The 24,777-nt window shown below is 35.6% G+C and overlaps 1 protein-coding gene across 3 annotated transcripts in view; it reads left to right on the top strand.

Moving 5' to 3' along the window:
- Positions 1–9,317: 9,317 nt before the first annotated feature.
- The window catches only part of LOC149811782 (serine/threonine protein phosphatase 2A 57 kDa regulatory subunit B' theta isoform-like), a 69,841-nt gene continuing 54,381 nt past the window's right edge, over positions 9,318–24,777 (top strand). Inside the window, exons 1-3 of one of the 3 annotated variants that reach the window (XM_089993288.1) lie at positions 9,339–9,573; positions 9,919–11,410; positions 21,221–21,432. In XM_089993288.1, the coding sequence (XP_089849414.1) occupies positions 10,148–11,410; positions 21,221–21,280 (1,323 nt within the window). In that variant the 5' untranslated portion in view covers positions 9,339–9,573; positions 9,919–10,147 and the 3' untranslated portion in view covers positions 21,281–21,432. Of the gene's footprint in view, positions 9,574–9,918; positions 11,411–21,220; positions 21,433–24,777 lie in introns of those variants that run through there. The other 2 variants (XM_089993286.1, XM_089993287.1) reach the window with 2 other exon arrangements.

Below are 24,777 nucleotides of genomic sequence, written 5' to 3'. Positions count from 1 at the left end.
CAACCCGATCCGTCAACCCGCCAACCCGACCCGCCAACCTGAAAACCCGTTTACCCGACCCAACCCATTTATTAAATGGGTTGGCGGGTCGTGTCGGGTTATCTGTTTATTAAACGGGTCGGGTTCGTGTTTGCCACAGCCAACCCGTTTAATAAACAGGTCGGGTTCGGGTTGAGGTATGCTGACACGCCAACCCGCCAACCCGACCTAATTGCCACCCCTAGCGTTTAGCAATGGATTAGCGATGGCTTTTCGACGGATATAGGCCATCGCATATTCTTAGTCGCTAAATTGCGATGAAATTTATCTGTCGCCAATCCATCGCTAATTAGCGATGACTTATGTCCATTGCTAATTTGCGACGGATTGGCGATGGATTATATCTTGATATAATCCATCGCTAGCTTTTGGTCAGCAAGTGAGCAACGGATTAGCGACGAATCACAGTCCGTCGCAAACTATCGTCTGATAGAAATTGGCGAGGGCTTGGCAACGGAAGTAATCTGTTGTTAATCCATCATTAATTTAAAAAAAAATTGAATTACGAAACTCGAGAAAAATTTCTCGTAATACAATTCATATAACCTGCTTATAGAAAATAAAATACATATGCAGGTGAAACAAAATTAACATAGGTACTAAGTTAAACAATAAAATACAGTTTTTGCCAAGTTATAATTAATTACAAGTACATTAAACAAATTAAATACATGAAACTAATCATCGTCAAAATTCAGGGCATCATCCTCTTCATTTTCTCGATCTACCCTTCCCTCCATACCTCCTTCAGCTCCTCTATGTTGATCATCTCTAGCATCCTACAAGAGAACCAAACTGTTAATATTTATAAACAAAATACCCATATGTGTAACAAAATAGTCAAAAACTTGCATATTAATTCAATTGTGCTCATATATGTTCTAAGGCAGTAAAAAAACTTTATATGTGATTTTATCATGTTCATATGTTTTCTAAGGCAGTAAAAAAACTTGTATATTGATTCAATCATGCTCATATGTGTTGTAAGGCAGTCAAAAAACTTTATATGTGATTTAATCGTGCTCATATGTGTTCTAAGGCAGTAAAAAAACTTTATATATGATTCTATCATTCTCATATGTATTCTAAGGCAGTCAAAAAACTTGTATATTGATTCATTCATGCTCATATGTGTTCTAAGGCAGTCAAAAAATTTTATATGTGATTCAATCATACTCATATGTGTTCTAAGGCCGTCAAAAAACTTTATATGTGATTCAATCATGCTCATATGTGTTCTAAGGCAGTAAAAGAACTTTATATGTGATTCAGTTATTATCATATGTGTTCTAAGGTAGTCAAAAAACTTTATATGTGATTCTATCATTCTCATATGTGTTCTAAGGGAGTAAAAAAACGTGTATATTGATTCATTCATGCTCATATGTGTTCTAAGGCAGTAAAAATTTTTTATATGTAATTCTATCATGCTCATATATGTTGTAAGGCAGTAAAAAAACTTTATATGTGATTCAATTATGCTCATATGTATTATAAGGCAGTAAAAGAATTTTATATGTGATTTAGTTATGCTCATATGTGTTCTAAGGCAGTAAAAAAACTTTATATGTGATTTTATCATGCTCATATGTGTTCTAAGGCAGTAAAAAAACTTGTATGTTGATTCATTCATGCTCATATGTGTTCTAAGGCAGTAAAAAAACTTGGATATTGATTCGATCATGCTCATATGTGTTCTAAGGTAGTAAAAAAAATTTATATGTGATTCTATCATGCTCATATGTGTTCTAAGGCAGTCAAAAAACTTTATATGTGATTCAATCATGCTCATATGTGTTCTAAGGGAGTCAAAAAACTTTATATGTAATTCAATCATGCTCATATATGTTATAAGGCAGTAAAAGAACTTTATATGTGATTCAGTTATGCTCATATGTGTCCTAAAGCAGTCAAAAAACTTTATATGTGATTCTATTATGCTCATATGTGTTCTAAGGCAGTAAAAAAACTTGTATATTGATTCATTCATGCTCATATGTGTTCTAAGGCAATCAAAAAACTTGGATATTGATTCAATCATGCTCATATGTGTTCTAAGGCAGTAAAAAAACTTTATATGTGATTTAATCATGCTCATATGTGTTTTAAGGCAGTAAAAAAACTTTATATGTAATTATAACAGACTCATATGTGTTCTAAGGCAGTCAAAAAACTTGTATATTGATTCATTCATGCTCATATGTGTTCTAAGGCAATAAAAAAACTTGGATATTGATTCAATCATGCTCATATGTGTTCCAAGGCAGTCAAAAAACTTGCATATTGATTCAATCATGCTCATATATGTTCTAAGGTAGTAAAAAAACTTTATATGTGATTTAATCATGCTCATATGTGTTCTAAGGCAATAAAAAAACTTTATATGTGATTTTATCATGCTCATATGTATTCTAAGACAGTAAAAAAACTTGTATATTGATTCAGTCATGCTCATATGTGTTTTAAGGCAGTAAAAAACTTGCATATTGATTAAATCATGCTTATATATGTTCTAAGTCAGTAAAAAAACTTTATATGTGAATCTATCATGCTCATATGTGTTCTAAAGTAGTCAAAACACTTGTATATTGATTCATTCATGCTCATATGTGTTCTAAGGCAGTCAAACAACTTTATATGTGATTCTATCATGCTCATATTTGTTCTAAGGCAGTAAAAAAACATTATATGTGATTCTATCATGCTCATATGTGTTCAAAAGCAGTAAAAAAACTTGTATATTGATTCATTCATGCTAATATGTGTTCTAAGGCAGTAAAAAAACTTGCATATTGATTCAATTATGCTAATATATTTTCTAAGGCAGTAAAAAACTTTATATGTGATTTAATCATGCTCATATGTGTTCTAAGGCAATAAAAAAACTTTATATGTGATTCTATCATGCTCATATGTATTCTAAGGCAGTCAAAAAACTTGTATATTGATTCATTCATGCTCATATGTGTTCTAAGACAATAAAAAAAAACTTTATATATGATTCTATCATGCTCATATCTGTTCTAAGGCAGTTAAAATTTTTTATATGTGATTCAATCATGCTTATATGTGTTCTAAGGCAGTCAAAAAACTTTACATGTGATTCAATCATGCTTATATGTGTTCTAAGGCAGTAAAAGAACTTTATATGTGATTCAGTTATGCTCATATGTGTTTTAAGGCGGTTAAAAAACTTTATATGTGATTTTATCATGCTCATATGTGTTCTAAGGGAGTAAAAAAAACTTGTATATTGATTCATTCATGCTCATATGTGTTCTAAGGCACTAAAAAAACTTGCATATTGATTCAATCATGTTGATATGTGTTCTAAGGCAGTCAAAAAACTTTATATGTGATTCTATCGTGCTCATGTCTGTTCTAAAGCAGTAAAAAAACTTTATATGTGATTCAATCATGCTTATATGTGTTCTAAGACAGACAAAAAACTTTATATGTGATTCAATCATGCTCATATGTGTTCTAAGGCAGTCAAAAAACAAAAAATTAATAAACTAACTAGCATAATATCTAACCATTACTCCTCAACATGATATACAAACATATAAGGTAACTAATAACAACTGAAAAACTAAATAAACTAAATACTTAATCTACCTAATCTAATAAATTATGCAACTACGGATGAAAACAAGAACTCGACAACTATGCATTAATTAACGACTATACAAGGCAAAGAAAAATCAACTCTGCATTAAAACTAAAACTAACTATGTATATCAGATTAAAACTAATTAACTAGATAAACCTGGAAGTAATTTTAAAGCCACAACAATTTACTTATTATGGAAAATATTCTATACTATTCTAACAAATGACAATTGCAATAAATGGAAATTTGGCTGAATTAATTAAATGATTTATACACAAATTGATCTAAATTAATTTCTAACTACTTACTCTAATCTAACTGATATGAAAATCAGACTTGGCAGTAATTAAAACTAACTAATTAGAAATTAAAAAAAAATGATAACTCGCTATTTCTAAATCGACTAAGTTAAACTACTTAACTAAAAACGCTAATTGAATTAAAACAACTATTTCTAATCTGATTGATAAAAAGTAATTTCTGGAAATCAATATTAATTTTAACTAACTAATAAGAACAATAAATAACTCTATTCTATTCAATTGAATTAAAAGAATTAAAATAAATAAAGATTTCTACTACCGATTTCTAATTTAAGCTAGTAACTAAATGAAAACTAATTAAAGCTAATAACATTTGAGTGTTCATTATATTCTACTGTTTGAGAGCAACAATTTTGATAAAAAAAATGTATCGAATATCAAATAACAATCATCAAGCATCAAACATCGAATGTGTAGGAATGCTATTTTCTCTTTTTAAGACTAAAAAGCCTAAAAATCAAATATTCATTAAGTGAACACCTTTTCAAACCAATCAAACAACAAAATTGGAAGAACCCAAATTCACAATCCAAGAATCAAAACACATGCAATGTTCTGTTATGTGACCTTCCCATCCATGTAAAATCAACAACATTTATGTCAGAAAAAATACCAGAGAGAAAAGGTGAAAAGAGCTTCGTCGGGCCTCTTGTAGGAAAAAAAAGGTGAAAGGAGCTCCTGCTGGCATGCGCAAGAACGCCAGAGAGGGAGGGGGCGGTCTCCGGAGAGAGAGAGAGGGGACAGGGGAGGAGGCGATGGGTCACCAAGCTCGGAGGCCACCGACGGCTTCAATCGCCAGCTTCCGCAAGGAAGGGGGCCGGAGACGAGAGGCAGAGCAGAGGAGGGGGCAATCAATGACCAGAGAGAGGGAGGGAGGGGGCGACAACCGGAGAGAGGGAGGGGGCGGTTGACGGAGAGCAGAAGGGGAGCGGTCGTTGGAGAGCGGGAGGGAGGGGGCGGTAGCCAGAGAGAGGGAGGGGGCGATCGACGCAGAGCGATGCGGGTGAGAGAGGAAAAGATCGATTTCGTGCCCTAAATGGGCGTTTTACATCGACATTTAGCGACGGATAGGCGATAGAAATATTTTGTCACCACTCCGTTGTTACCTAGCGAGCGCAATTAGCGAAAAAAAAATTTTGTCGCAAACGTCATCGCTAACTAACGACAGAAAATTTCCGTCGCCACATCCGTCGCTACGTGTGACGGGTTTTGTGACATAAATTTTATGTCGCTAATCCATCACTAATTAGCGACAAAAAAAATCATCTCTAAGTTCATAAATATTTTGAGTGTTGACGACAGATGGTTTTCTCTCGCTAATCCATCACAACTTTGCGACAGAAAAAATCCATCGCTAATTAGCATTTTTTTGTAGTGTAATTTTTAATATATTCATGACTATGACTACAAATATATCTCAAATTAATTTATATCTTAAATTCTGATAGAAGAAGAAAAAAATTTTATTTTAGAGAAGTATGATGATTTTCAAAAAGGGACCTGAAGTGGAGGTCAAATTTTATCCCATGAAAGATAAAAATCCTAAGTATTGTTCACATTTTGACTATGTCCATAAATGTGAATCGTTTACTTAGGGTTATTTACCTCTTATTAGAATGGTGCACGTGCCATTCATGTTTTTTTATTGTGTATCTGAAATAAAATAAAAAGAAATTGAACAAGGTAATCATGAAATTAAACTTAAAGTAAATGCTCATTTATTCCTAAACTAAGCATAAAGTAAATTTTTTTATTAAGTATTTAATTACAACCCTCAAATTAAATACAACAACTAAAAAGAAAAATAACAAAGATAATAAAATACCTGCAAAATTAAGCAAACATATTGGTAATAAATGTAGGCTTAGTCAGATTTTCTTTCAATATTAGAAAATTGAAGGAAATCATCCAAAATAGGCCTTTCAAGCTCTAAAACAAGGAAAATTAAGCAAAATAAAATAAATGATGTATCAAAATGCTCATAATCATTATGAAGACTCTAGACTTATCTTAAAACCATTTAAGATTAAGGATTTTTGAGAAATCATGGAAGAAAAATTCGAAATTGAAGGCCTTTTGTCAAAAACAGAAATTTAAGAAAAAGTGAGCATAGTTCTGTAATTTAGATGTTTCAGAGGCCATACAAATTGAAATTATACCAAATTTATGGAATAAGTTTTCTAACATAATTAAAAAACTTTTCCAAGTTACAGAATGGGAAAATCAGTTCTGGTTTAGAAATGGTGACTTCGGGAAGTCACCGTTCTGTTTCAGGAAATGAACCTATTACAGAACATAAAGTTCTGTAACCAATTCTGATTTTTAATAGAATTAAAATAGCAAATAGATATAAAAATTTATAAAAATTGGCAAGAATAAACTAGACATATAAAGGAAGACAACCTTTTTTACAGATCTGGAAAATGATCTTCCGTTGGGGAGATACGACTCTAAAAAAATGAACTAAAATCTGTGCAATATAAATAATACAGAATGATAAGGGTCTAGTTTTTAATCAAAATGGGGCATAAAATGACCATACAAATCACTGCAAATTGGCAGAAATAAACTAGATTCAATCACAAATACACCACTTTTTACGGGTTGGAAATACGATCTTCGGTTGGAGAGATACGCCTCTGACAAGTTGACCATGATTTGAATAGCGATTTGCTGAATAACACCATAAATCACAATAGCGATTTGCTGAAGACACTGTAAATCACTATTGCGATTTACTGAAGACAATTGTAAATTACACAACGATTTAGTAAGAGACACTCTAAATCACAATTATGATTTACTAAAGAAAATTATAAATCGCAATTGCAATTTATTGAAGAATGTCGCAAATTGAATGACAATTTGCTAAAAAGAACTACAAATCGCATTGGTGATTTGTTGAAGGACATCATAAATCAAAATATTGATTTGCTAAAGAAAGTAGCAAGTCAAATGACGATTTGTTGAAGGACACTATAAATTGAACAACGATTTGTTAAAGGATGTTGCAAATCGAATGACGATCTGATATGTAATATAAATCTCTACTCTCTGATTTGATTTCTACTTTAAATCACTACTATCTGATCTGGTTTCTATTGTAAATCGCTACTCTCTGATCAGATTTTTACTGTAAATCGTTACTCTCTGATCAGATTTTTATTATAAATCGCTACTCTCTGATCTGATTTTTACTGTAAATGACAACTCTCTGATCTGATTTCAATTATAAATCACTATGCTTTGATTTGATTTCTATTGTAAATTGTTATTCTCTGATATGATTTTTATTATAAATCGCTACTCTCTAATATGATTTTTACTGTAAATTGCTACTCTCTGATTTGATTTTTACTGTAAATCACTCTTTTCAACAGAGAGAGAATAAAAAAAACAACAATCGCTCAGAGAGAAATCTTATTGCTCTTTTCAATATTTACAAGAGAGAAAGAAAAGAAAACATTTATATAAGGCAAGAGCGACAACCCTAAACCTAAACAAGTTGGGTCTGATCCATAGGAAACCGAGTCTCAAACATAAGCCCCAAGAAAATTTCTTTTGGGGGGGCGCTGCCTCCCACGACCCTCACCTGCTGACCACGCAGTGAGACCCACGCTGGGAGGAACTCTCAAACCCCCTTTCTGTAAGGAAAAAAACTATGAATCAGGTTCTACAACTCATCAAGCAGGAACGAGAAGGCAGCCATGTGTTATAACACACGCTAAAAACAAAGGCGAAACATGCAAATCTATTTACGGGAGTAGGAGAACCTTTTTATCCAACGCATATCTATCTTACGAGAGGATATTTCTGTCAAAAGCATATCTACCTATTTTAAATGTTATTTTATTATAAAGTCATTGTAGGCAACATTGACATATGAATTATCATGGGTCCCAAGATATTCCTCCCTACACATAGGAACACACAAATTTGTGTTTTGGGGAGAACACACACCACCCTCTCATTGTATTTACAGTAAAGGATGGATTTGACAGCTACCACCTTCTAAAGGAGGTGGCTGGCAAAGCAGCTGCCACTTTTTCAAATGCATAAACTCCATAAATGCCCATCCCAGCTATTGATCCTAAACACGCCCTTAAGGTGAGACCAACATTGGAAGTACTCGCCAGTGGGCTGGAAGACCTCAAGGTTAAAAAATGCATCCGCGTAAAATGTGCATTTTCTGAGAAATGAGGTCAACTAAACCTCCATGTGGATACTTTCCACGAATAAAAATGTTCTGCCTTCATTTATAGGGCAAAACGAAAGAGCTTTAAATGAGGAGCCTTTAAGTAATGCCCTTAAGGGTTGGCTGTTGTGTTACCTTTTAGGTCAGATAGACCTTCCTGACTTTTTCTTTTTGAAAGTCAAGCTTGGGGGGTTAGGCATACCCCTACCAGTTATACAACTATACCATTGGGTTTTGCAACAACGTCCCAACTCAAGGTGACGTCCACCAGCTGCTCCTACCAGACAAGCGGAGTCCCTCCCGTTGGTTGGTTAGACCTTTCTGACTATGAGATGCACCAAGTTGCTTGTTCAGCTCTTTCTGAAGCCTCACACAAGCTAAACACACGTAGGAACACATGTCTGCCTTTTACAATCCTGTGGGTGGATAGGCCGATTGGGAAGTCAAATAAGTTGGCTTCACAACATTAGACTATGGCATGTTCTCTGACTTGTTACTACCCTACCCTACAAACCCCAACCACCCAAACAAACCCACACCTCTCTCTCTCTCTCTCTTACGCGCTAACCATGCTAACTTTAAAGACTGATAAGACTTTCTAACCATGCTAGATCCAACCATCACACTTTCTCTCTCCTTCCCGAACCCCTAACCACCCCCACCCACCAAAACGATGCTACGAGCCGCTGAGGTTAGACTGTTAAAAAGTTTAGTGCGGGAGAGGGAGAGATGAAGCTATCAATACGATGACTATGTCACCATTTCTCTCTCTCAAGGCATGAGCTTGGTAAAAGGAATATATATATTTGTTACTATATGATATATATGTACAATCTAGAAAAATCATAGAGGCAACTTGTGTCTACTCGGCATCATAGATGCGTTCAACATGATTTGTTTGTTAGGGATCGGATCATAATTTATTGATGAAGAATATGATTTTTTGAGTTATAAAAAATTGGATACATTGTCTGTGTTCAAACCACAGTAAGGCAGGGATGTGGAATGAGGTTACAGATAAAGGGGGCATGCTATATACATATATACACAATACAACCGGGTAAGGAAGACTTTGTACATTGATGACAATAAACAAATGCATAATACTACATCAATAAATAAATAAGGAAAGAAAGAGATAAAAAGAGGTCGTTTTCAGAGATTGGAAGGGACGGGACGGGTTGTCTTAAGATTCATCCTGGGTGGTCTGTCCGATCATAGATGACTAGAGAGATAGAGAGAGGCAGCCATCTTCTCCCCTCGAGGCCGTGACATAAATATCACAAAAACTCCCCCCTTCCCCATCTCTCTCTATCTCTCTCTAACTTTTTCTTGGTGCGTGCGTGGGGTGGCACTGTGCGTTCTGTTCCTCTATCTGCAGCCCTTTGGAAGAAAACGACCGAGTGAGTGAGACCCATCATCATCTTTCTCCCTCTCTCTGTTCCTTTTCTGTTTTCCTTTTCCTTTTGTTGATAGAAAAAGCGCGCCCCGTTTTTCTTTCCATATCTGCATTGTTTTTATCTCCGATTTCATCAAGAATTCACGAGGAAAGGAAAATATTATTATTTTTTTGCCCTCTTTTTCTTTCGAGCCGCCTCCCTGTGTGTTGGTGCTATCTATCTGTATTATTGAGGTCATTCTCATCTCTTTTCCTGGCTTTTCTGTGCCCATCTCGATCGATTAACGGGTACCCACCTTATTGTGTTTTATTTTTTTTTATTTCGTTTTTGCCTTCTTCATCGTTCCAGGAATTGGAGATTGCGAATTGTAGAGGTATATTGGGCGATACCCATCTTCTGTTTTGCTTTTGTGCCTGCATCTCAAGCGATTAAGGAACATCCACTTTGGGGATTTTGCGTTTTCTGCGCTATTTCATCATTTTAGGAGCTGGGGAGTAGGAAATCCCCATCATGAATAGATCTTTTAGTTGAAGTGATGTTTTTTTGAGGTTTAGGTGGGGAGTGAGAGCCGATAGTTATGTTCAAACAGATACTAGGTAAACTCCCCCGAAAGTCGTCGTCAAAATCGGCGGAGAGCAAAGAAGCAGGGGGGAATGCAGCGGTTCCTCACACCAATCCATCGAAGACCTTGGGGAGCAATGATCCTGTCGGGGCCCGGCATGGAAATTCAGGTGCAGTTAACACTTCTTCTTTACCTCGAGCCAGTGACTCTGTCTTGAATCGGGACCCTGGTGCAAATTCTGAAGCAAATGTGGGTGGTAAACTGCCTTCTGTTGATCACATGAATCTTAGGAAGGGGAATGATTACTTGAATGTCGCTAACTACCAAGCTTTGCCGGGCTTCAGGGATGTCCCGAACTCTGAGAAGCAGAACTTGTTCATTAAGAAGTTGAGCATGTGCTGTGTGGTGTTTGATTTTTCTGATCCTGCCAAGTTTACGAAAGAGAAAGATATCAAGCGGCAGACACTGCTGGAACTCGTGGATTACATTGCATCAGCGAATGGGAAGTTCACCGAGCCTGTAATGCAGGAGATCACAAAAATGGTTGCCGCCAATTTGTTTCGAACACTTTCTTCTTCGTCTCATGAAAGCAAACCAGTAGAGTCTTTTGAAATGGAAGAAGAGGAGCCCATGATGGATCCTGCATGGCCACACTTGCAGATTGTATATGAGTTCTTTTTAAGGTTTGTTACATCACCGGAGATGGACGCAAAATTGGCAAAGAGGTACATTGATCATTCCTTTGTTCTTAGGTTGTTGGATCTTTTTGATTCTGAGGACCCTAGGGAAAGGGAGTACTTGAAGACTATCCTTCACCGAGTCTATGGTAAGTTTATGGTTCACCGACCATTTATTAGGAAGGCTATCAACAACATATTCTATTGCTCTATTTTTGAAACGGAAAAGCACAATGGGATTGCAGAGCTGCTGGAAATTCTGGGTAGTATTATTAATGGGTTTGCATTGCCATTGAAAGAAGAGCACAAACTATTCCTTGTACGTGTTCTGATACCACTTCACAAGCCAAAATGCATTGCCACATATCATCAGCAGTTGTCTTACTGCATTACGCAATTTGTAGAGAAGGACTGTAAACTTGCAGATACAGTAATAAGGGGGTTGTTGAAATACTGGCCAATTATCAGTAGTTCTAAGGAAGTGATGTTCTTGGGTGAGCTTGAGGAGGTGTTGGAAGCAACTCAGGAAGCAGAGTTCCAGCGCTGTATGGTGCCATTGTTTCGCCAAATTGGTCACTGTTTAAATAGCTCACACTTTCAGGTACATTGGTCTTTATTTCTCTGGTTATTGACCATTGTTGTAGATGGATTTTTGTTGGTTGATGATTCCTAATTAATTCATTATGCTTGCTTCAATATGTCCATTATGTTCTGTTTTTTATTCTCCTGGTTTATAGTATTTTGTGCTTCTATGCTATTTTCTGGTGTATTTGAAATTTTTTTGTAAGAATCAACAGGTTTTTCTCCCTTCCTAGTCTTTGCTGTTTCCCTTAATGTAGGTTTGTCTGCTTACTTCCTGTTACCCTATTCAATTTGACTTACGTCTCTGTATTGTGCTCCTTGTTGTATGAGCATCATTTTTTCTAAATAAAATGTGAATTTAGGAACAAATTCTTAGCAATGCCTGTTTCAGTGTTGCTTTAATTTTTCTTGTTAATGCTCCTTGTCTTGGGTATTCATTTTATTCATTTTGAAATTTTGTGAGAATAGGAATCTTCTTGTTTATATATATATATATATATATTGTATGTCATGGCTTTAACTAGGTTTGGTATTTTTCTCGTTTGTGTATGTGCCTCTGTTTGAAGTATTTGGGAAATTTATGTTTGTCCAGAAATTTCTGGAAAAAACTCTAGGAATATATTTGTCCTTTCAGGGAACTTTTCATTGTTCTGCATCATACTGTTGCAGTCGGAACTATTCAATAAATGACTTTATAAGCTTTCCAATGCCCAGAACTAGCTCTGAGATTATGCTGAACGGAACTATGGATTTACTTTTGTCCCTAAGAAGCTTGAAGTATGTGGTGTTTGTTACTTGATGGCCTGACTGTACATATAAACACGTGCACATTTATATGGACACACAAAAATACAGATAAATGCTCGCATATGTGAACATTTGCATTTCTATTATTTAAGGATGTTTGCCGATTTAAGCCTTTCCTGCCTTAAAAAAACTCTTGTTGGGAAAAGATCCCATGTTTGCTAAGTTCTAAGATAGAAACTTGGGTGTATTATGTGATTGATTCCGATGAAGGCTCACTTTACTCTCCCTGAGAGTGCAGAACTGTGTAGGATGCTTGTTCTGTGACTTCTGTCACAGATATTGACACTGACAATATGACAATCCTTTGCCAAGATTTTCCAAAACTAGAACTGCTGCCACACTTCCAAAATACAGCAGGCTAACTATACAAGACAACTTGAAAAATTGAAATCTCTTTTTTTTTCCTGAATCATTTCCAACTTTTGATATTTTCCATGCTTTTAATGTATTTTTTAGAACAATTTCTGAAATATCTACATACTGAGAAATGATTGAATATATCTATATATATCTATATATATCTATATCTATCTATATATATATCTATATATCTATCTATCTATCTATCTATATATATATATATATATATATATATATATATATATATATATATATATAGAGAGAGAGAGAGAGAGAGAGAGAGAGAGAGAGAGAGAGAGAGAGAGAGATGGTCCTACCCCTTTTTTCATTAGGTCCTGTTAGGACAATCCAAAAAGCTTACTTTCAGGTATTTTTTGCTTGATCTGAGCTGCTAGATGTGTTTATTATTGTTTACTCAATAGAGAACATGTATTTGATTAAGATTTTTATGCGCAAATGTGTATTTTAAAGAGGTAAAAAAGCATTGGTTAATATTATACTACAATTTGATGATAAAATATTTACATTTCTCCATCAAATCAATTTGAAAGAAAGCTTGTTTCTTAGTAAATTAGCAATGCTAAACACATCTAACGGTTAAGATCGAGTAAAAAAACTTCACAGTACAATTTTTAAAGGGTTCTAACTGGACCTAACGAAAAAGGGGTAGGACCATCCCCTTTCTCATATATATATATATATATATATATATATGAGAATGTGGTAGCTGCTAACCACCTTTAACACACTTTAAAAAGGGCCAAATCGTATTTTTTGTTTTTTGGGTTTAAAGACCTCTTGAGGACCGACTTCCTCATTTGTGTAGAGCTCATTAGAGGGGTATTCACGCATCCTAGGAGTCGTGAGAGTGATTTAAGGGCCGATCCGTGCGCAAGAGAGAGGGTTTTTGTGGTTTGCTCAAGTAAGAGTGCATTTCCATCATTTTTCCAATCAATAAAGTGGTTTAAGGTAAAAAATTCTTATTTTTTGCTTCTTATCGAGGTTTTTGGAGGAAGATTGCATCAGATTTTTTTAAAATTTTTGTTATTTTTTTCTAATTTTTCTTGTTTTTTTTGGAATTTTTGAAAAAAAATTCTTAAAAAATTATGATTTTTTATGATACGATACGCTATGATACGTAGCTTTTTTTGGGCCTGACCGATGCGAGTAACGATACAATACTTACAACCTTGTTGTGCTAACCGGGCTTTCAAAGGGTTTTTTCCCATGCATTACTTAAATTTGACCATACCAATGTGTTTGACATGGTCGATTTACTAGGAAACATGACTTGGATCATGTTTTTTCGATGAAAAACATGATTTGTTAAGCCTTGAATATTTAGAAAATCTTAGACCATTGATTTTTTAAACCTACCTACGTATTGAAATCAGATGATCTAAGAGTCAATTCCTATAAAATCAAGCATGTAAAATGCATCTGTACGGCCAGATTTAAGGAAAACATAAAAAAACCCTTCGAAAGCCTGGTTAGCACAAGAATTAGCTTGAAAAGTGGTAAACAGCTACCACCTTCTCTCTCTCTCTATATATATATATATATCATAGTCACCTGTATCGTTAAAGGTAGTTTCTTGGAGAGATTTTCAAAAGTTGATAAATCTCGGGAATATATAAAATTCTAAAAAATAAGTAAAAATGGTGAAAATAGAAAAATAAAAGAAAACTAAGATAAAGACCTTAAAATAAACAAGATAAATTGATAAATGAGCAACTAAGTTAGCAGCTAAAAACTAACAAATAATAAATTAGTAACTAGATAACTAACAAGTAACAACTAACAACATAACAAATAATTATAGCATCTATCTAACAATAAGAAAAAGAGAACAATTTAGAACTTAGAAGTAAACATGAAATGACTAACAAATAACAAGTAACAAGTAACACATAAACAACTCCCCAAAAAAATTATAACTCATAACCCATAACTCCATAAGTCATAGCCTATATAACACTAAATTAAAGTTCAAGTTTCAACATCATAATTTCTCAAAAAAAAAAAAAGATCAGTCATCATCTGATGCAAAAGCCAAATCAACTGCTCTACGGCTTTCACAAATATTTCCTCTATGCCATCATCAGCAAATGGATCCACGTGATCGATGAAGATTGGATTTGCATTCTTCGTCTCTATTTATGGAGCTTATCTTTTTCATAAGCATATTCACCCTAATAAACACCAAATCAGTTAGCCTTGCGGGTCTAAGATTTGATCTCTTCTTGGTATTAACTGCATCAAATGCACTCCAAATCCTCTCACAAGCTGAAGCACTGCATTGTTGGCTTAAAATTTTGATTGCTATTCGTTGAGGCACAGTAACAGAGCTTCCAAACATCTCCCACCAAATCCCTATTGTTAAAAAGTAAAAACAAAATATAATAAATCAACAGTAGAGCATAAAATAAGGAACCATAGAGTAAGCGAGAGCAAAAAGAATACTGACGTGGATGTGCAGAGTGAATAAGATCCATGGCTAACCCCTCGTGAAACAAAGAAGGATCCTTGGCATGATATTTCAGAGATCTTTGGCCATTATCTTCCCATCTTCTTAAGAAAAAAACTTATTTTTCACTACATCCAAGCCCTCATGAACTTCATCATCCATCTTTACCATTCTTTCCCAAAACAAATGGTGATTTAGGTAAGCAGCAACTGCTGCATGTATAGGGTTATGAAACTTATGGTTTTATCTCTTATCAATGATATTCCAATATGACATGTTTTTCTTTCTTATCCCCGTTAACACACTTAATGGTCTCTTTAGCTCTATCAAGTGCCTCATACAAATATCCTATGGTAGTCCCATCTCCATCTACCATTTTCAAAACTTTTACCAATGGCTCAATGAACATGATTGCTTCTTTTCCACCCTTCCAAAAAGCATCACCTTGAATAATGTTAGTTACCTCTTTTCCTTATTGTGTTTTAAATTCTTCTAATTGCCTCCATTCATTGGAAGCAACCATAAACCTAAGGTTCTCTTCTTGCTTCAAAATAGACTCTAAACAAATAAATTGAGTTGCAAATCTTGTCACACACGGTTTCTTTAACTCTCTTCTCTTTGTGTGAGCCCTCATCAGATCCAAAACTTGTTGCTTATTATATAAAATTCTGCAATCCACATTGCATTATTCATAATAGGTGATACATGTTCCAAATAATCAATATCTTCAAGCACTAAATCAATGTAATGAGCAACACATGATGTAGTGAAAATATTTCGATAGCGCTCTTCAAGAATACTTTTTGTTCTTCTATAATTGCTTCTATTGTCAGTTACAATTTGAACAATATTTTCAAGTCCAATCTTCTCTGTTGTAGAGGAAAGAAACTCAACTACAAAGTCTGCATGCATATGAGTACGTTCAAGTATGTCATAGGGATTCGGCCAGACAGGTGCCGCACCCGCGTCGACGCGATGTGGGTGCGGTCAACCCGACCCTGGGTGCGTTGACCACACCCAGGATCATTTTGGTCCAATATTTTGATTTTTTTTAAAAAAAAATAAAATTTCCCTATGAAATGGGCTGCGGAATTTAAAAAAAAAAATTTCTGCTGACAGCTGACCGCGCAGCGGGAACCGCCCCTTGCTGGATTTTGATTTTGATTTTGATTTTGGCCTTGATAGCTTCTGTCTCTTTAGAGTTGCCTATTCCCTGACGAGGACTTCCAGATTCTTCACCTCTCCCCACCCCTTGCTGGATCCTTGCAGGTAGTGATGAGAGAATGAATGGACGGAACAACCGAAGCGTGGATGCCTGCTTGCTACCGCTTCTCTTGTTTTATAAAGGGGCACTTGTGTCCACAACATCTGACGAGCTTTGTTGGCATCCCATGCTATTCCTGCCTCCAAACAATGAATTCGCAGCGTTGGAAAACATACTGTTAACTTGGAAATGATGATCCATCTTCCTCAAAAATTAAAACCAAAATTCAAGAGCCTTTTGAAGTCTTTATCCTTCAACCATCCAGATCTTTCTTCGTCAAGGATTTTCTCTCTCCATAATAAATGATAATGGTGGCTATTAGTATTCACTTTTCTCTTGACGAGATGGGTGCTCTAGCCGTAGCCTGGTGTAGACCTCTCTTTTCCACATGTCAAATCCAATAAATTTTTTTTAGCTGTCATCCAGAGTCCAGGCCGGAAATCTGGGTGCAACTGTATATAAAATGAAATTTGAACAACCCTAGGCAGTGGCGTGGCAGTGGCGGTGGAGCCGTAGGCCTCGTGAAGACTCTCTCTCCAACAAACCACATCAAACCTTTCGCTTATATTTTTTTCGTGAAGACCAGGGAGTTTTAGACATGATTGAAACATGACAGTCAGCAGAACGCAGCAGGCTGGGTCGATCAGATTGCCAATCCTTTCGGTTCATCAATTTTGTCCCGTTGCGCCAAAGTACACAACAATTTTGTCCCGTTATAAGTCCTAGGAATATATATATATATATATATATATATATATATATATATATATATATATATATATATATATATATATATATATATATATATATATATATATATTTGCCGCACCCCCGCACTCGGGGTTTTTGGAAGTGCTGCATCCCCGCACCCGCACCCATGTGACATAGACATTCAACATTCTCTGCTTTTCAAAATATAGTGCCCTTTGGGGAGCTCACTATCAAATTTATATATGGTCTATTTCTAGTTGTATTTTTTCAAATATCGGACATAATGATACTGGTTTGAGACCATATAGATTTCATTTCATCAACATATGCTGTGATTTTATTTTTTGCATCAAATAATCTTGTTCTTGCCAATTCACTACTATCTGGTGAAAAGTATCTTGGACCATGATTTGAAACGACAATAACAAAATTCTTAAACTCTTCAAACTGAAGCAAATTAAAGGACAAATTGTTCATTGCAATACAATTAAAAAGAAGAGAATCAATGCTCTTTTTCTTGCTTTCTAAAGAACCCAAGAGCTATTTGTTGTTTTGTTCGATTATCAAACTCTTGAATTGCTTTCAATGCCATTTATGTCACAATAGGTGGCACTTGCTTGCATGGTGCAACATCCTTGCATGCTATGTCACATGGGTACGGGTACGGGTGTGGGTGCGACGCAATTTCAAAAATTTTGGACACGGGGACACGGCTATATATATTTAAAAAATATATATTTGAAAATATATATATATATATATATAAAACAATAATAAGATCCGACCTCGATACCGTCTTGGATCCGGGTCGGGTTCGGATCCGGACCCGACTCGAGTCCAAATTAATTTTAATAAATGGACAAAAATAGACTCGGTCAAAGTTAACCGATTCCAAAATGTGGACAAAATCTGCCCTGGTGTGTTGATCGAGTCCGACACTTAGTTGACCGTGTTCGCCCCGTGTCCGCACCCGTGTCGGTGCGTGTCGACGTAGGTGCGTCGACCTTTTAGCCGAGTCCGTGTGACTTAGCTTGCATATTATGCTCGCTAAATGATATTTGAAGTGTGTGGTTCCTCTGGAATATTCTTTTTCACAATAGTAGCAACATGCTTTCCCACCTTTACGTTCATCTACGTGACTCCAAAAAGGATCTTTTTCCTTAGGCATCTTCTCTTTTTCCCTTTCTTTCTTTCCTTATTTCTTTTTCTCCCTTCCTTTTTTTGTCTTTTCCTTCCTTCCTTACTTTCTTTCCTTTTTTTTCTTTTCCTTCTTTCCTTTCTTCCTTTCCTTCTCTTACTGCGGTCGATCGTAACTCACCCAATATCGAGCTAGTCGAGGTCCTCATATGCCTCTTAAAAAACCTTTTAAAACCTAAAACACGTTTCTACTTTTATTTCCTATTTTACCCTTTATAACTTTTTATAACCCCACATTTTAAAGTTTTGAATAATCCCCAAAATGCCCTTTTTTAGAAACAACTCCTCACGACACTTGATTTGGGGATTTTTTCAAATCTCACTCAATACTCGAGACTTTTTGGAAATCATTCCATTTTTATTAATAGAAATTAATAGTATTTTTTTTTGTTTTTAAAATCCTCCAATTTTCATATTTTTTGAAAACAAGATCTTTTGAAAAAAAATCATGAAATTTGCAAAACTCATTGATTTGATTTAGTTTTTGAACCAAATCAAACAAAATTTTGAGCCCAAGGTCATTTTTTTAACAAATTATAGTGATTTTTCCAAAAAAATTGGGGATTTAAAAAAAATCAAAATCTGAAAATCACACAGTTTTCTGTAACGATATATCTTGCGATAATATTGTGATAATATCGCGAGATATATGATTAGCCAAGAAATTGAAAATATCGTGATATATTCCCGATATTATCAGCTACCTTGAAATCCCTGATAATATCGTGATATTTTCAATTTCTCGGCGATATCGGTGATACCGATATATATAGTAGAGAGTAGCTGCCTACTCCATTTCGTGCTTATCGTGAGCAAATGGGTGGTTTCTGGGTTGTTTTTCCCAAATTTAACCCCGAAAATGCGTTCGCCATGGTCGATTTTCTAGAAAACAACACTTGGATAATGTTTTTTAGATAAAAACGTGATTTTTTAAGCCTTGGAATTTATGATATTTATAAAAGTTTTACACCATCAATTCTCAAATCTCATAAAAACCTACCCATGCATCGGAATCAGATGATGCAAGAGTTGATTCCTACAAAATCAAGCACGTAGAACACATCTGTATGGTCACGTCCGAAAAAAACACAGAAAAGAACCTTTCAAAAGCTCCATAGGCTGTATAGATCGGTGTAGACAGTATATATATGTGGGATTATGTTTGTTCAGGTCACCATGACCTCCGAATGAGTTTTCTTTTTCATTTTTTAATTATTTTTTGTGTCATTTTTCACGAAACTAACCTTATAGATGTGATCTACATGTTTTGGTTGGAGGGAATCGGTTACATGTTTTGGTTAGAGGGAATCGGCACATGTAAGCACAATTTTCTGTCCCTTGAAAAATCAATGGCTTACAATGTGTGCTATTTTTTCGGCTTGCTAGAAGCTGGTTCCTAGCATTTAGACCATGCTCAATTGATTCATTCAGATTGGGTCAACATGACCCGTGCATGTGATTTCCAGCTCATTTGGATGGTCAGATGGACATTACTAAATGTTACCCATATATATATATATATATATATATAGAGAGAGAGAGAGAGAGAGAGAGAGAGAGAGAGAGAGAGAGGTAACATTTGGTAATGGCGGCATGAAGTACAATTTTTTTTTTGTTTTTCATGAAATCAACCTTACAAACGTGATCTACATGTTTGTCTTAGTGGGAATCAGCTCTTAGATCATCCAATTATGACATGTGGACAGGTTTTTATAAGGCTTCAAAAATCAACGGTCTAGAATGTGCAATACTTTCTTGGGTCATAAAATCATGTTTTCATCGAAAAAATATGATCCAAAAGCTGGTCCACACTATTTTAAGTATGCTGAATCCATCCATAAGGTCAGATTCGATCAAAACAACTTGTGCCATGGAGATCCAGAGGTGTTTGTAAGTTTTGGTGCCATTACCAAATGTTACCCCATAGATATATATCCGGGTTCATCTCTTTCTCAAAAGTTTCAGGCTGATTCAATTACTACATTCTCCCTTCATCCTGTAGCCAAATGGATTAACTTATGGGGATAGCTTTGAGCAAATAGCGGAAAAATGTACTGACCACAATGACATCATGAAGTTAAGTTTCACTTTCTAAACATTTGTTCTGATGAGTGAAATTAATTAACTTTGATGGTCAGGGACAAATATAGGTTTTCTTGATCACCTTGGTTGTGTTAATGGAAAATTCCAGGTGCATGGTTTATATTGTGTCATTTGATATTTTTGAAAGGTATCAGAAGGAAGTTAGGGATCGTGATGTACATTTCATTTGGGAATGACTCGTGGATAATGGAAACACTCTTATTGAAGTCATACATATGGTTGGCCTCATGCATGTGTGACCTCAATCACAAGGTTAAAAACTGTTGGTTTGGTGAGGGGCAATCATCTTCTGATGTGGACTCAAAGAATAGGAACCTGAAGAGGGTGGTAAATGTTTGATGGACGCGTTACAGGGTGGGAGTTCTTTGTATATCATGAAACAGATCTCTTTATTTGGATGTGGATCAAAAGATCACAATCTTCATTGAAATGTTATTACAAACTTCTAGTACATCCTTTGAGACTTTCAATTAAAGCAACTTAGGGTAAAGGAGCTTTTTCTAGGGCCGTAACTTTTGTTTAGTTGGTCTTGGATTTTGAACCACTAGGTATGCACAGCCTGGAATTGTTAGGGCATCACTGTCACACTACATTACATGGAAAAGTCATTGCCTCGTTGTGCCTATGTCATCCATATGACATGATGTTGAGCGTACTTTATGGGTAAGGTCAGACATGCTTTAGAGATGGCCATCATTGTCCATGACTACCTTTTTTTTCTTTTTTTTTGTGATGTGGTGATTTTTGGTTGTTGCTATTTTTCTTTGTGGTTGGTGTTAGTATGAGTGTTCATTTTATTTAATGATCTTGATGCTTGCAGATGAGGAATTATTGCCTTATGCTCATGTTCATACACACACATATACACATGCATGTACAAATATGGTTGTATTTATCTAATGATTGAATTGTATTCACAGGATTGCGATGCATATTTTATGCATCTTTGTGTTGTTTGTATTTGTTCCTACTTCCTGTGACATATCCTTGATAGCCATAGCTGACTAGGTGTTGCATGTATTTGGCCATTACCCCTTTTGGCTTGCATGGCCTAGAAGCTGGAAGAGCGTCATGTGTTCACGTGTGTGTACCTGTTGACATCAGCAACCATATCAGCATAGAAAGGAATGGTTGAAACATTTTGACATCAGCAACCATATCAGCATAGAAAGGAATGGTTGAAACATGTACAATCTTTGGTTTGTGTCTCTCCAATCTGCAATATGTTCATTGATTGATTTGAACGTATGATCTGTTCTGTTTTTACCCCATTTTACCCAAGCCTTATTGGGCATCACCTATGTCACATGGATGTGGGAGTGGGATAAGATGCAGATACACTTGGTACAATTCGATCATTTTCAAAAGGAAAATTTAAAAAAAGGCACCTAAAGTTTTAGTATATTGATAAAACAAGGCACCCAAGTTTTGGGAAATTTTAGAAATGCACCTAAAAAATATTGTGGTTAATTAAAAAGGCCCAAGTGTTTACTACCATTAAGGTTGCTGTTAAATGTGATGTAGAATTACCATTTTACCCTCAACATCATGTTTTAAAAAATGCATCTAAAAAAGAGGGAAGGAGTCTTTGAAGGGTTAACTAGTAAATTAACTTTCTTCACTCATCTTGGGTTAGTGATAACCTAGGTTAAATGGATGGAAGTTTGTTTTTGGTTAACAGTGCAAAAATGAGGTGCCTTCTTAAAATTTTCCAAAACTTAGGTGCATTTTTTATTAATGCCCAAACTTTAGTTACATTTTTTGAAAATTTCTCTTTTCAAAAATTAGGACATGGGGATACGGCTGTACAGACATATAGATGTATGTGTGTGTACATGTGTAACATAACAATTCTAAATCACTAAAATTAAGAACATCAAGTACTGAAACTAAGTTGAAATAGAAATATAATGTAATTGATGACAAATTTTAAAAGAAAAAGAACTCTAGTGAATATGAAATAAGTAAATAAGATTATAATATATATTTTAAAGTGAAAGAGGCAATTTTTAAATATTTATATATTTTATATGTTGGGTTTAGTCTCCCATTTTCCTCATCCAACATATCCAGAATCTGAATACATGTTATCTTGGTGAGTTTGGATGCACCCTAATGGATATCCTACCCTTTGACAGCCTATGTTGCATAGACATGGAAAAGGGTATGGAACATGGCGTGGATACTCTCGATATGACTCAAGAGTTTCATACAACTAGGATACGGGGACACACACACACACACACACACACACACACACACACACACACACACACACACACACACACATATATATATATATATATATATGTCCACGGTTGTGCTCCTGTATGCCTTGGGTTCAAAAACATCTCTTACTCAATATAGCCCTATGTCTATATTAAACATAACTTGTTTGCTAGGAATCAGGCCTTGGATCATCTTTTTTGGAAGGGAAATTTTAAAAAATGTACCTAAAGTGTGGGCATTAATAAAAAATACACCTAAGTTTTGGAAAATTTTAAAAAGGCACCTGATTTTTTGCACCGTTAATAAAAAAGACTTTCATCCATTTAACCTTGGTTATCACTAACATAAGATGAGTTAAGAGAGTTAATTTACTAGTTAACCCCTATGTCACATGGATATAACTGTAGATACAGGGATCCAACCATTTTTATGAAATTTCCAATATGACACTTGTATATAAAGGGATATGGAATGACAATCAAAATGGAGTATCCGTGTGACATAGGTTAACCCTTCAAAGAATTGTTTCCTCCTTTTTAGTTACATTTTTTGAAAATATGATGTTGAGGTTTTAATGGTAATTCCACATCACATTTAACAGAAAGTTGATTGTAGTAAACTCCTGGGCCGTTTTAATTAACCATTATATTTTTTATGTGCTTTTTTTTAATTTTTCAAAACTTAGGTGCCTTTTTTATTAATGCCCAAACTTTAGGTGCCTTTTTAAAAATAAAAATGATGATTTTTTAAGTCATGAAATTTTGGTAATTTTTGACACCCTTGAAAGTCTGCTCAGGCTTGGCCTGTTTAAGCTCGGCTGGAATTTATCTAAGTATGTAAATGAGCCAAGCTTGAACACAAGCACAGGCTCAATATATGTAAATCAGCTGAGCTTGATCAGGTAAAGTGAGCCCACTGAAGCTCAATTAATATATTTAAATTTGTATGTAATCTTTTGTTTTGTAAAAAGCAAAAAACCTTGTCCTACTATACATATCATTTTTTAATTAATTCAGTCAGCTGGAGCCAAGCTGACCTTGATTTGAGCTGGTTGAGGTTGACCTGACCCGAGCATGATTTCAAGCAGGGTTGTAAAAAACGTATCATAACCTGTATTGGTCGGGCATAAAAAAAGATCATATGTTTTAAATAAAAAAAAATCAGAAAAATTCTTAACACAAGAGGCAATATTGAATTGCATAGGATAAAACTATAATATCACATATCAAAACAATTCTATGCTATGAATGACATGCATAAGTCGTTGGACATTCAATAATCAAGATAATATGCTATGAGTGGCATGCATATCTCACAAGAAAAAAACAAACTATGAAATAATATGCATATTAAACAATGAATTAAAACTAAGCTAAAGAGTCACTAAAATTGGAATTCAAATCTCAATTTGAATTGAAAAAGAGGAGAGAGAAGCTTTGCTAAGGTTTTTCTCCTCTTGGGTTCCCTTTCAAGTCGGCCGGGCCATGTGATCGCTGTCCTTGCGCTGACGATCTACACTGGATTTGTGCGCCGTGGAAGAGCCTACTGGCTTGCTCCTCCTGCTGGTTGCTTTCCTTCTTGGTAAGAGGGCTAAACTGGGCAGCATTGTGGGCTGCTCCCTTGCTATTGCTGCAAGGTCGAGCGGCCTGCAAGCAGCAGCCGGCCTGCCGTCGAGATGGTGGACGGTATGGATGCTGATATCGACCGTGGTGATGACTCACACCACGTTTCTGGCATCAAGATGTCGTCGGTGCGTTAAGAGAATCCGCTTCTTGTGCACCATGATAGCATGTTCGAGATGCTTTGGGAGCAGGCTGTTAACGTAGTTCTCTCTCCCTGCCAATCGTTACCCTCCATGACAATGGTGGGGAGAGTGGCGTTCCCCAGACCGTGGGAGCAAGATATGATGGCCATGGGAAGCAGATTGCGGTTTTATCACCCGTTAGGTCAGAGGGGATCGTCCCCCCCCCCCCCCCCAATGATGTAGGTGTTGCTGATCGGGACAGTGTTTTCCAGGCTGCGGATGCAGGACATGATGGCTCGTCAGGGAACAATAGCATGGGATGAGATCGGCTGGGCACTAAGGATCAAAACATTGATGAAATCTAGATTCCTCGTTTGTGGGCTCAGATCGTAGGGTGCAACATGATAAAAGCGAATCTAGGTTCGCTGGCCCTCTTGATGACAACAGTAAAAAATCTATTCATATTTCCCAATCGTTCTACGATAAAAAACGGTGAAGGTTCTC

Source organism: Nuphar pumila, chromosome 17 (assembly GCF_984573655.1).
Source record: "Nuphar pumila chromosome 17, dmNupPumi1.hap1.1, whole genome shotgun sequence".
Classification (NCBI taxonomy): Eukaryota; Viridiplantae; Streptophyta; class Magnoliopsida; order Nymphaeales; family Nymphaeaceae; genus Nuphar; species Nuphar pumila.
The sequence above is the reverse complement of the archived record's forward strand: the minus strand, read 5'-3'. Positions and strand labels throughout refer to the sequence as shown.